At 42.4% G+C, this 14,337-nt stretch overlaps 1 protein-coding gene across 1 annotated transcript in view; it reads right to left on the bottom strand.

The window, feature by feature from the left end:
• The window catches only part of il1rap (interleukin 1 receptor accessory protein), a gene marked incomplete at its 3' end in the record, with an annotated part of 101,705 nt that extends 89,899 nt beyond the window's left edge, over positions 1–11,806 (bottom strand). Inside the window, exons 1-2 of the mRNA XM_080731138.1 lie at positions 11,681–11,806; positions 3,675–3,779 (exon numbers count right to left, since the gene is read on the bottom strand). Of these exons, the coding sequence (XP_080587264.1) occupies positions 3,675–3,676 (2 nt within the window). The 5' untranslated portion in view covers positions 3,677–3,779; positions 11,681–11,806. The remainder of the gene's footprint in view (positions 1–3,674; positions 3,780–11,680) is intronic.
• Positions 11,807–14,337: the final 2,531 nt, after the last annotated feature.

Here is a 14,337-nt window from a genome sequence, read left to right as displayed (position 1 = left end):
GAACCGCTGCTCCTTCACTTGGAAAGGAGTCAGCTTAGGTGGTTGGGGCATCTAGTACGGATGCCCCCCGAGCGCCTTCCTAGGAAGGTCCTCGATGCACGTCCCACTGGGAGGAGACCCCGTGGCAGACCTAAGACCAGATGGAAGGATTATATCTCCAAACTGGCTTGGGAACGCCTCGGTATACTCCCTGAGGGAGTGGGGGAAGTTGCGCAGGATAAGGAAATCTGGAAGTCTCAGTTGGAACTGTTACTCCTGTGACCCGATTCCGGATAAGCGGTTGAAGATGGATGGATGATAACACTCATTTCTATAGAGTGTTTGAGTCTCTTTCATTTTCAGGACAGGATACCAATTTTATCCAATCAGGAGAGAGAACTCAGTCAGGATAGAGATTAAACAATCTGTGTCCTCCTGAGCATGAATGAGCAGAGACAATTGGAACTTTGTTTTTTTACAACAAGGGCAGCAAATTTCTATTGTTTTAGCGATTTTAGTATTTTGATTTCAGTGGGTGGGGGCATGCGTACACAAGTGGATACATATGTATATTTAGACAGAATAATCCGGCAATTTCTTTGTTACTATTTACACCAGCCCCCATAAGTCACATCTTCCCATGAAAGATTGCGGTGCATCTTGGGAATGGGCTTATTGTGTCTAAAAATACATATTTAGCCACTTGCATGCATGCCCACCAACTTGGGGGGGGCATGCATGTAAATCTACATCTTTAAATTCACTAAAACGATAGAAGGCAGTAAATGAAAACATTTTAACACTCATCTTTACTTTTCTCTAATGACTATCTAAAATATGAACCCTTGTTGTAAAAAACTAAGTTGTACTTTAACTAAAAAGAATATCACTTGCCCTGCCTATAAACATGCATCAAACGGTGCATCAAACAGCAGGTGATCAGTCTACAGTGAATTAATCACTGGTATTAATCAGGTATCAATCAGTTTATAGTGAATTAATCACTGGTATTAATCGGTATCTTATCAATCAGCATGTTTTAATCCTTAGATCTCATTATCCATTCTGCTGGTCGTACGTTTTTCTCCCAGCGTCTCATTAGTGGCCAGAGCCGTCGATGAGCAGCGTCGATACGGAAGATCTGCTTTTTACTTTGTTTTAATGACTCCAAATTCCTACTGTAAACTCTAAGAAGACCACCATCGATCCTCCCTGTCTGGGACACAGCAAGCCATTAGCCCCGCCCCCGGATTACAGCCTCACTCCCCAGAGAGAGAGAGAGAGAGAGAGAGAGAGAGAGAGAGAGAGAGAGAGACATAGAGAGAGAGTGGGTGTGGGTGAGAGACAGAGAGAAAGAGAGGAGAAAGACAGAGAGAGAGAGAGAGTGGTGGGTGAGAGACAGAGAGAGCGAGAGAGAGAGGAGAGAGATGACAGAGAGAGATAGAAAATGGTCATTTGTTTTAAAGGAAATCAAATTACACCAAACGATCGATACTGCACTGCCTTTCTGCGGCAAAAGCTTGTCAGTCAAAACGGAAACTCACTCAGTCAGACAGACAGACAGACAGACAGACAGACAGACAGACAGACAGACAGACAGACAGACAGACAGACCGACCTAACCAACCAAATAGGAACCAGTAAGACTCCCTAATCGGGAGATAAGCCACCGTCAGGTCACAGCATGATTTTAGGGCAAAATGTGTAGGAGCAGTGTCCAAAAATGTTTTTGAAAAATCGCCCTGATAGTGGCGCTAATATGAGATCCATGTTGATGACATGAGTGTAGACATACTGTTACCGATTTTTGCGTGATTTTCGGGCAGAATTTGTAGGAGCAGGGCCCAAAAATGTGTTTTACAAGAACCGGCCTCATGGTGGCGCTAGAAGAGGGTCATGTGAGAATTGATGGGTGAATTGTGGTTTGGCAGGCAAGGAGTGTGTGTGCAAAATTTGGCATGGATCGGGGCAATGGTTGCAGAGATATGAGCAGGGCAAAAGTGTGACGTGTGACGTGTGACTGACGGACAGCTGGTCAAGGTTTTGATAGTAACTGTGAACTGACGGTTACAATAAAACACAATGCAAGCAGCATTCCTTCTTTTAAATATCAAAAATAGCAGATGTACAAATTCAAAACGCTGCTACTTTGATCTTTTTGTTAGTGACACTATGGTATGATCAAGTAGGCTGTACATTTACGGGGAAAGCGGAAAAAAAGGGCAAAAAGTTAAAAAGATAAGAGGTTTCGTTTCCGATAGAAACCACAATGAAATCTCAACGAATGGTTTCTCATCAACTCCCACATGAATGAACCCTAGCCTCTCCAGTCTGGGCCAAGTCATAAGTCATACGAGGTGAGCATTCAGCAGAAATAGGAAAACAAAAACAGACCCGTCTACAAGCTCACAACTCATAGCATTTAAGAGAGATTCGAGGGAGAAAAGGAAGGAGGACCAAGAAGACACAAGTCTTACGGTCTACAGCAGGAGTCTTCAACGTTTTCAGGCCAAGGACCCCTTAGTTGAGAGAGAGATGAAGCAGGGACCCCCACAACCTGTTCATAGATTCCATATAGTTTCACTGTTTGACAGCACAGTCATCAGTGTATTTTGGATTCATGTCAATTTGTGTTATCAGATATTTAACCACTTGAACCGTCCATACTTCATAAACTTGACCTTTCACTCTGTACTTAGTCTGCTCTTTTCCCCCTCTACACCAAACCTCTTTGCCAAAAAATAGCCGATCTACAAGCTCACAACGCCTCGCTAATGTTCCACAGAATAGGGATGCTAGGGTTCCAGTGATTAATGTAAAAAACCTGATCTTATCACACAAAGATTTGGCGGCCCCCCTGTAGTAACTCTGAGGACCCCCCTAGGGGTCCCGGACCCCCTGTTGAAGACCTCTGGTCTACAGGACATAATCTCCTTTGACTGTATTAATGCACATTAATGTACAAAACTATTGCACGTAACGTGAATTTTCATTCATCATTATGAGGGCAAAGAAATGGCTTAGACTGTAGACGACAAAGCTACACAAAGACACCGCATTTATCACACGCAGAACACTGATATTGGGATGATAATGAGAATCACATGAAAAAACAAACAAATAGATAAACTAATTAATTGTTATTATTGTATGACAACTAATCCATTTTGAGATTATTACAGATGTAATTTCTCAATGTCCTTTGTCTGGAACTATAGCTACATGTTGTATTATGCATGGAAGGCACCAACACTAGAAACAGCATGGAGTATATTACAGACCGAGTATCTCCAAGTTTCACATTTGTAGTGTTTTCTTTTAGGTTGTAAATTAATACTACAACAGCGTCACATTCACAATAAAGTATGAAAAATAGCAGATCTACAAGATTGAAACGCAGCGTTGAAGCAAGGTGTTTTGTGCTTGTTTGTATTGAATTTCAATCCTGAAAAGTAAACAGTTTTGAACATAATGGGGTTTCCACTTGACAAGAGACATGGGTATACTGTATATACAGTATGGGTAAGATGGAAAAATATATGGCAAAACACCCAAACAGAACATGATAGTATTCCAGGTAAGATAGTCCACACCATGATGTGTATGTAATATGTATGTATATGTATGTATATTTAATAACGCCATGTGTTCATAATAACAGAAACAGTGAAAACAAGGTGAAATGTGTTACTTACATCGACGGCAGGGTTGTAAGGCAGCAGCTCAGCTCTAAGGACGCCAGCGGATAAAACGTGTGTCGAGTCCCTCTGAGTCCCTCTACGATGCTGACTCAGATCACACTGAGAGAGAGAGAGAGAGAGAGAGAGAGAGAGAGAGAGAGAGAGAGAGAGAGAGAGAGAGAGGGAGAGAGAGAGAGAGAGAGAGATGAGAGAGAGAGGTGGGTTAGGGAGGGAGGGAGGGGGGAACCTTGGGCAGATGATTTAGTGCTCCGTTCAGAAGCACACTGTAAATTGTTGTACACAGCAAACGGCTAAAACCGACAAGGTGTACAGGACTGTCTGAGACTGGGGGGGGGGGGGGGGGGGGGGGGGGGGAGGAGGGGGTTAATCAGGGGCGTCAATTGGGTATGGCAGGGTGTGCAGCTGCCATACCCTGGGTCCAGGGGGGAAAATAACTGTTACTTTTAAATATAAATCCATGAATGTCTCTTTTGTCTATCTGTGCTGGTTATTATGTTAACTCATTCGTAGTTTACGGCCGTAAAGCCCGTTAATTTCTCTATGTCTTTCACTGCCGGCTTCTCCGAGTCCTACCTGTTAACGTGGCGCTCGTCCAGTCAGACACTGCTCGTGTGTTCGCGTATTCCATCAGCTTCTCAAATCCGTTGAAACTTTTTCAATTGATCAATAAATTCTCCATCTGTAAGCCGCGGAGTGTAGACAGTAAGCTGGGCCAAAATAGAGGACGGACTTCCGCTTCAGGGACTCCAATGTTAAAGTGGTCCGCTCAATAATGTGTCCGTGTAGAAAACCGATCACGGAGCATTAGTTCCGGCCTATTTTAGTTGCGATTCGATAAAAAAATGTTTTTTAATTAATTTTTATTACATTTACGGGCTCTACGGGCATGGCAGAGAAGGGGTACAAAGGGGTATTTTGATGGCAGAGTTTGTGTTAAATTACACTAAAATTTTACAAATGGTCACTTTTAACAAGGTATTATAATTATATTCTCTCCATCTTGAGAGAATGGTATATTCCCAGGTTCTCCAGTTCAGCTGCACAGGTGCAATGCATTATTGTTAATTGTGGCACGTTTACTAACATGCCAAGTTTAGCTGCACTTGAACAACCGTTCCAGGCTGCCATATCCAACCCAAGAAACCGTAGAAACGGGGTGAAAGTTTTAATGTACTCCTTAAAATAAATGTATCATGCCTGTTGCTAAGGCACTCGTGCAAGACACCAGTCATGTTGCCATACCTTAGCTTTTTCTGAACTGACGCCACTGGGGTTAATGCCCATTCCCACTGGGCCAGATAAAATCTCTTTCTCCATTCAGGTGGATGGTAAGACCACAGATAAAAAAAAAATATCTAAATATCCGTCACAGATTTTTTTTTTTTTTGTATCTGTGACAGATATTTATATTCTTTTATCTGTATTTTACCATCCACTTGAATGGAGAAAGAGATCTGTCATCTGGCCCAGTGGGAATGAGTCTTTATGCTGGTTTTCGGGAATTCGATTCATCCATAAAACCACTGGATCTGGACTCACACACAATTAACAGGAGTCGACATTAGAACCAGCCCGCTGGCCCGTATGTACTTTTTAGAGTGACAGGGCCACCAGAACTCACCAGGACTTGCCCGTTTGGGCCAGTGAATTTAATGCCTTGAAAATAAAACAAGTAATAACGTTTATATCTAATTTCACATGTATTCCCTGTGGTACTGTAACTGTTTTGTAATAATTTCGGTGAAATCGTCTCGTAATTACTGCTAAAATATAGCGTTGCGTGATCCAGATCAAAGTTACCTTCTGCGTGCTTGCGCACAGCGCTGCAGTCACAGTGGAGTGGCTCCACTACAGATGGGATTTATGGCTCTTTGAAGTGAGCCGGATCTCTAAGATCCGTTCCTTTCAAAGAGCCGTTCATTTACAAAAGGAACGGCTCCCTATACTGCGAACCGGATCCCATCGTTCATTTCAAAGAGCCGTTCAAAAGACTCGATTCGTTCATGAACGCCCCATCCTCTATGCTCCACGCTGACACGCTCATTCACATCCATGCGTTCGGCTCCGTTGATGCTGCTAACAGCTAAACAGCGTTAGCTTCTACAGATTGTTGTGTGTGTGTGTGTGTGTGTGTGTGTGTGTGGTGTGTGTGTGTGTGTGTGCGTGGCGTGTGCGTGGAACACATTCGGCAAATTAGTTTCTTTTAACTGTTGTAAATATTTAGAATCAACGTGTACTGTATGTAGCCTATTGAGAATATGTATATCAAACGAGAAGATGAGAATGGTCAATGGAGTGTCTCAGTGTCAGAGATGGATGCATCATGTAACACATGGGCACTATAAGGAAGAGTGGGAACTTTGATGTCAAATTTGGCAATTCTTTTTCTACATGTTAAAAAAGTCAAATATTTAGAAAATGGCCTTAAGTAATGTAACACATAGGCATACATGATTGAACATTCCACAGTTAAGGTCTAATATTTCTATAATTGCTGTCCTATCTTCTGTATAACTGACTAGCTGGAGCAGGAATGTATACACAGTTTATAAATATGATGCAATTATTTTATTTTATATCATCTATAAAATACAGCTTTGATAGCCTTGATCCTAGGCTAATTAACCCCAAATTAGGAGATCCTGGGAAGGCAGACAGACAGCTGTCAATCCACCCGATCTGGGCTGGGGCCCTCACCAGTTAAACAGGCTACAGCTGGTGTTAGGAGCAGGCCTATATTTATGGGGGATGATATTTTGAATGGCAAAAGGGACAGGACAGTACAGTTCACTGATACAACTTCTACTGAAAGGATTTAAACCACAGAAAGCTCAATGGCTTGTTTGGCATTGGGGTCCTATGTACTCAATTCATAACCAAAAAAAAGACGCTGGTATCGAAGATGAACGAGGACGCAAGTTTTGCGTGCACACGCGTGTCAGGGCCAGTGATCATCAACATCCACTGGCCCTGAGGGCCAGTAGTAAATTTCCCTTAATGTCTACCCCTGATTAACATCCGTCCGTCCGTCTGTTCGTCCCTCCGTCTCTCTCTCTCTCCCCCCTCTCTCCCCCTCTCTCCCCCTCTCTCTCTCTCTCTCTCTCTCTCTCTCTCTCTCTCTCTCTCTCTCTCTCTCTCTCTCTCTCTCTCTCTCTCTCTCTCTCTCTCTCTCTCTCTCTCTCTCTCTCTCTCTCTCTCTCTCTCTCCCTCCCTCTCCCTCTCCCTCTCTCTCCCTCTCTCTCTCTCTCTCTCTCTCTCCCTCTCTCTCTCATTGAAGTCGTTTCGGTTCCTGCAGCAGCTGTTGAGGGAGGTGGTATGTTCATGTTCACTGCCTGGGCCGCTCAGACAGGCTCTGGGAAGGGAGCCTGATGACGGGCAGAATGGAAGCCCTAGAGGTCTCTGCAGCAGTAGACCAATGGGAAGAGGAGGACGGACTGCTACTCTCCTTCAAGACACCAACACTGGGAGACCTACAGGAGCTGACGAGTAAGACCTTATATGCAGTGAGTGTCAAGGTCAACAACAAGGACAAACTGGTTGGAGTAAAGGAGTCAAGGTGGTCGGAAGTCCTTGCACCAGGCTCTTCTCCAAGGGGCAGCTGGAGGACCATGTACAAAAGTCCAGTGGAGAAACGCACTGCAGATCTACAGTGGCGGATAGTACATGGGCCATGGCTACTAACAGATCTACAGTGGCGGATAGTGCATGGGGCCGTGGCTACTAACAGATCTACAGTAGAGGATAGTACATGGGGCCGTGGCTACTAACAGATCTACAGTGGCGGATAGTACATGGGCCGTGGCTACTAACAGATCTACAGTGGCGGATAGTGCATGGGGCCGTGGCTACTAACAGATCTACAGTGGCGGATAGTGCATGGGGCCGTGGCTACTAACAGATCTACAGTGGAGGATAGTACATGGGGCCGTGGCTACTAACAGATCTACAGTGGCGGATAGTGCATGGGGCCGTGGCTACTAACAGATCTACAGTGGAGGATAGTGCATGGGGCCGTGGCTACTAACAGATCTACAGTAGAGGATAGTACATGGGCCGTGGCTACAAACAGATCTACAGTGGAGGATAGTGCATGGGGCCGTGGCTACTAACAGATCTACAGTGGCGGATAGTGCATGGGGCCGTGGCTACTAACAGATCTACAGTGGCGGATAGTGCATGGGGCCGTGGCTACTAACAAATCTACAGTGGAGGATGGTACATGGGGCCGTGGCTACTAACAGATCTACAGTAGAGGATAGTACATGGGGCCGTGGCTACTAACAGATCTACAGTAGAGTATAGTACATGGGGCCGTGGCTACTAACAGATCTACAGTGGAGGATAGTACATGGGGCCGTGGCTACTAACAGATCTACAGTAGAGGATAGTACATGGGGCCGTGGCTACTAACAGATCTACAGTGGAGGATAGTGCATGGGGCCGTGGCTACTAACAGATCTACAGTAGAGGATAGTACATGGGGCCGTGGCTACTAACAGATCTACAGTGGAGGATAGTGCATGGGGCCGTGGCTACTAACAGATCTACAGTGGAGGATAGTACATGGGGCTGTGGCTACTAACAGATCTACAGTGGCGGATAGTGCATGGGGCCGTGGCTACTAACAGATCTACAGTGGAGGATAGTGCATGGGGCCGTGGCTACTAACAGACATGTGGCACACATTGACTCTAGGGCCAGTAAAAACTGTCCTTTTTGTCAGGAGGACGAGACACTAGAACATCTATGGTTAAGGTGCCCAAGGCTTGGTAGTCTGTTTGCGTTGCTACAGGGATGGTTTAGAGGGTTTAATGAAGTGCTAAGTGATGAGATGTTTATATTTGGGCCAAAGTATAAAGCATCACAAAAGGCACGAGTGGGACTTCTTAACTTTTTGGTTGCACAAGTAAAAATGGGTATCTGGCTTTCAAGGAGGAACAAATTCCAGGGAGTATGGTCAGTTAAAGCAGAACTCATGACAAAGGGATTGGTTGCAGCTCGAATAAGAATAGAGTTTTCATATTACAAAATGATTTCTCGTCTGGAAGAATTTGTTTACATGTGGGGGCAAGAGGATGTCCTGTGCAGTATTGAGCAAGAATCGTTGGTCTTGGCTTTTTAGGGGGGGAAAAATAAAGAAAAATAAAAGTGGTTTTAAATATAATGTATTTGTTTTGATACCTCTACACATATGTTGTAGAATGTCCTGAGGTTTTTGTAAGTGTGAGCAAAGATTAATTAAGGCGTGGTTAAAGGTCTCTATCTCTCATATTCTCTCTATTGGCATCAAAATGTACTTTAAGCAGAAAGTGCTCATTATGCAGAGTGTCCCATTTCCCATGCATCGCATCACGACACATTGACAGCTTGTAGATCAAAATGTATATAGGGTTGAAGCAGTTGATGTTTTGTAATAATAATCAATATACAAACTAGTGACTAAAGTTCTCAAATAAATGTATAGTGTAGTTAAAGTACAATATTTTGATCCGAGATGTAGTGGAGTAGAATTAAAAGTATTGGAAAACTGTGAATACTCAAGTTTTAGTACAAATACCTTAAGTACAGTACTTAAGTAAATGTGCTTACTTTTCACCACTGTTTTAAGACTTCTTCTCACCATGTCAATTATTCATTGGACTCCAAACAGCTCCTATAAACTCTATTAAACAATGTTCTATATCTCACGTGCATTTGACATGCACATAAGTGTTTTAATACGATTGCAGAAATGCAGATTCTCCTACTACAGGTCTATGTGATATACATTATAGCAGGGGTAGGCAACCTTGTCAACATTGGCAAAGGGGAGGGTGATCACACTGGCAGAAGTGTGAGAGAGGATTTATATTTTAAAAACAAATCTTTTTTTTTTTTTTTACGTGGTCAATTAAATGAAGTTTTACGCAAATATACATCTTTCACAAAATTATACAGTCATTAAAACGTTGAACTCTGACTGGGTAGGGAGTCGGGGAGATAGGTGGGTTATTGCTGTCTAATGATCGTTATAACAATGTCCTGCCAATCAAAATATGACAAAATATTTGTCATTAAAATGTATGTTGACACGGCCTGTAAATAACTTTTTCATCCACGGCACCCCTGAGTTACTCTGTTAATTTTTTGAATCTTACATCATATTGGAGAAATATCAGAACTGACTGAAAATAACGTACTTAACTTGACGTTTAACCACTTGAACGCCAGCATGCCTATTCTGGGGGGAAGGTTCACCAAAAATAGCCGATCTACAAGCTCACAACGTGACGCGTTGTCGTGAGCTTGTAGATCTGCTATTTTTGGTGAAGAGAGTTGTCGCAGATGGAAAAATAACTCATCAAGTACAGTGCAAATCAGGTCTGTTTTACTAAGCATAGTGAAGTGATTTTGATGTAGTGATATTGATGAATTCCAAATTATCTCGGGGCACCCCTGGACTGACATCACGGCACCCCAGGGTGCCCCGTCACCCACTTTGAAAACCCCTGCTCTAGAAAATAAAAACATGGTACTTAATTTCAAAAAGGTTGCTGACTCGGACCCCTGCATTATAGGCTACTGCAAAAGTGGTTCCTGTGTAAATAAGCTGTAAAGCTTACTAGGATCTCCTTTTAGTTGACCTTGCACCAGTGATTTATGCTGTCATGAAACTGTAAGCCTACTTTTTCCTACTGCAAACTGCTAATAAACTCTTCAATCAATCAATCAATCAATCAATCAATCACAGCTCTGGTCCAGAGCTTTAGCGAGGTCTCTCTGACGCTCTGACAGGCGGCAGGCTAAAAGACTACACCAGGATTTCTCTGCCACTACGAAGGCTCAACTTGAGTCAAAATAAACTAAACTACTTCACTACTCACCTAAACAAAGGTAGTTTTGTGTTGTTGAAAGTCTATTCTCCACGGTGGGAAACCTGTCATCAGCCCACCCACTCTGTAAAATACACTTTTTGAGCAGAAAATAAAACATGTTTGCCAGACGGAAATGTATTGTGTTTTAATCCACAGTGCCCCCTAACGGTTATGGTCAATGGTAATAGATCTGTAGGGGGCACGGTGGAGCAAAACACAATACTTTTTATTTTTAGTTTAGTTTTAAAAAAAAGTGTATTTTACAGAGTGGGTGGGGTGCTGAGAGGTTCTCCACCGCGGAGAATAGACTTTCAACAACGCAAAACTACCTTTGGTTTGGTGAGTAGTGAAGTAGTTTAGTTTATTTTGACTCAAGTTGAGCTCTCGTAGTGGCTGAGGAATCCTGGTCTAGTCTTTGAGTCAACAGCCTGTCAGAGCGGACCAGAGCAACTGCAGTAGCTGCCTGCTGTGCCTTCCTTACACAATGTGAAGCAACGAATACCAGTCACTTCGCCAAAAATCCATCTCGCCAAATCAGCTTGCTAGGACACCTCGCTAATGTGCAGGGTTGTCAACATTAGACCGTTAGTCCAGGAGAATCCAGGAGATTTATTTTTTAGGGGGTGTGCGGAACTCCCCAACAGGGGTCTGGTGGTCCTCCCCCCAAAACTTCTTAACAGATATATATTTCCCTGTGTTCTGTTGAATTTTGTGCATGTTTGATACTTTTATTAGGCTTGCTTTACTAGCATGGGTACAATTTCAGCCTTAAAATGCCAAATGGAGGTGTACAGATTTGATGACTGAAGCAAAGTAAGACATCCTTAATAATTTAATAATGACTTCTCATCTGGGGGTCCTCCCCCAGAAAATATTTAACATAGTAGATGTAATTGCCAATCATCCTGGCGAATCCAGGAGCTTTGACATGCCTGCCCAATGAGCGTGGACAATTTGGCGAGTTGGATTTTTGGCGGACAATTTGGCGAGTTGGATTTTTGGCGAGGTGACCCGTTACCCAGTAGCTGCCTTAGTGTGCCTTCCTTACCCAATGTGAAGCAACAACAACAGTCAGACTGTCAGCGACCACATTAATTTCACAACGTCTTCATAAAAACAACACAGTTTCATAAATGTTCCACTTACTGTGAGGTTGTGTGTTCAGTAGTACAGCTGTCAGTAGCGCTGGGTCCACCATGCTTCACTGGGTTGTTTGTCACTTCTTACACACATAGATCTCCAGCGTGGATCACATTGTGACTGTTGTTTTCTACTAGGAAGGAAGTAACTGTCACTAGAAGATAGAGATGGGACGTTCGAGAACGAATCGAGTCTTTTGAACGGCTCTTTGAAATGAACGATGGGATCCGTTATTTTCTTTTTCTTTTTTTCCCCCCTTTTTCTATTGATTGAATAATTGATTAGAAGTCAGCAATAGAAAAAAGTACAGTTTCATGACAGTACAAATCACTGGTACAAGGTCAACTAAAAGGAGATCCTAGAAAGCCGAGGCTTATTTCCACAGGAACCACACTTAAAGTATCTCGTATAACATTGAAAGACAGACGGATCTAGAACATAGTAGCCTACTTTATCTAGGATAAAAGCAGAAAAAGCATAACATCAAATACAAAGGCAGAAAAAAAGGGTGGGGGGAGCATGGGGGCTTGTCTATTTACAAGTCACGGGTAGCAGCCGCCTGAAGGTGACTTTTCATACCGATTTTGAAGGGATTTGCTCTCCTTTAAGGCTTGTGGGAGGGCGTTCCACATGTTGATGGTATAGCAGGAGAACGAGTTAGAGCCTTTCTTGTTTAGTGTTCGCAGTAGGGAGCAGTTCCTTTCTAATGAACAGTGGTGGGAAAAGTATTGCCTGACTGCGAGCGCCAGACATCTCACACTACGTTTCACCAACAGGGGGTGGTGATGTGCGGACTGAAGTATCAGGCTAGGAAAAGTAGGCCTACTCAATTGCTTGCCTTTACTTGAGTAAAAAATATCAATAGCCTACTGCAATCAATGTGGAAATACTCTGCCACAAGTAGAAGTTTGGAATGTTAATATACTTGAGTAATAGACAGTACAAACGTATTGGTATACAAAATGTAATTAAAGTAGCATACAAAGTACCAATAGTAGAAAGTATTCATTATGCAGAATGTCCTGTTTCACAGGTTTTCCAAAGAATAAAATGTAGAACAAATATTTGAAAATAGCAGATCTATAAGCTCACAATGCGTCGTGTTGTGACGCATTGTGAGCTTGTAGATCGGCTATTTTCAAATGGCAGGTAATATGTACCTATAATATATGTCAGAAATAAATCTATATAGGGTTGAAGTTATTTGTAATTATAATCAAAATCTACAAAGTAACTATAGTAACTCAAATGAGCCATTCTTTTGAACGGCTCTTTGAAAGGAACGGATCTCAGAGATCCGGCTCACTTCATAGAACCATAAATCCCATCTCTAGAAGATGATTCCGGGCACTAGGCTCCTCCCCCTCCCAGCCCGATGGGTGATTTCCCAACTTCTGTCTGTCTGTCTGTCTGTCTGTCTGTCTGTCTGTCTGTCTGTCTGTCTGTCTGTCTGTCTGCAAAAACAACTTTTAACACAATAGCAATTACCTACTGTATGTTTTTTATACCTACTGTATGTTTTTATTCTTTTATTTTTAAATTATTTTCTCCTTTTTTTCCTGATTATGTCTACTGCATATGCTGTGTTCTATCCGTCTGCCATTCAATGTTATATGAGATACTTCAATGGTTTCCTATGGAAATAAGCTTATTCTTTTCTAGGATCTCCTTTTAGTAGACCTTGTACCAGTGAACTGTACCGTCATGAAACTGTACCTTTTCCTATGCAAACTTCTAATACAGTCTTCAATCAATCAATCAATCAATCAATCAATCAATCAATCAATCAATCAATCAGTCAATCAATCAATCAATCAATTTAGCAATGATTCAATCCATTTTAATTAATTGATGTTTTAAATTAAAATGGATTTTAATACATTGTATTTAATGGATCAATACATTAATTTACCTCTTAAAGGAGTAGTTCAGCCCCCAAATGACTTTTCCTATCTTCCTAGACTTGAGTTCATAATATTATTTTGTGTGTTGCATAAATATCATAGTAAGTGTACCCCCATTGATTCCGGATGGGGACCCAAATGCATGTGGTCAAAAGGTCATTTTGGGGGTGAACTACTCCTTTAAGCCCTATTTCTATACTTTTTCCACACGATGGTCTCAAGCAGAAATAGCTGATCTACAAGCTCACACCACGTAGTGCGTTCAGAGCTTCATTGTAGATTGGCCATTTTCTTAGTATTTTATTCAACTTGTTCCAAGTGCAGTGAGAGAGGTATCTTTCATTTAAAATTAAATATATAAAAAAAGGATTAGTCAGTTTAGTCAAGCCCCCTCACAACATTTTACATTCATTCAAACCAGTGGCGTCAGTTCAGCAAAAGCTAGGGTATGGCAAAGATGGGAGTCCTCAAAGAGGCATTATTTTGTATAACACGGTTCTATTGTGAAAATAGCAGATCTACATGGTCACAACGCCTCACAGTGCGAGGCGTTGTGAGCATGTAGATCAGCTATTTTCACAATGTCTGATTTTCACAATGTCTTTTTTTTTTTTTTTTTTTTAGTTTTTTACCCAGGTTTCTACGGTTTCTTGGGCTGGCTACGGCAGCCTGGAACGGTTGTTCAAGTGCAGCTAAACTTAGCATGTTAGTAAACGTGCCACAATTAACAATAATGCATTGCACCTGTGCAGCTGACCT

The sequence above is a fragment of the Nannobrachium achirus genome (genome assembly GCF_963921795.1).
Source record: "Nannobrachium achirus genome assembly, chromosome: 8".
NCBI classification, from domain to species: Eukaryota; Metazoa; Chordata; class Actinopteri; order Myctophiformes; family Myctophidae; genus Nannobrachium; species Nannobrachium achirus.
This window is presented reverse-complemented; position numbering and strand designations above follow the sequence as displayed.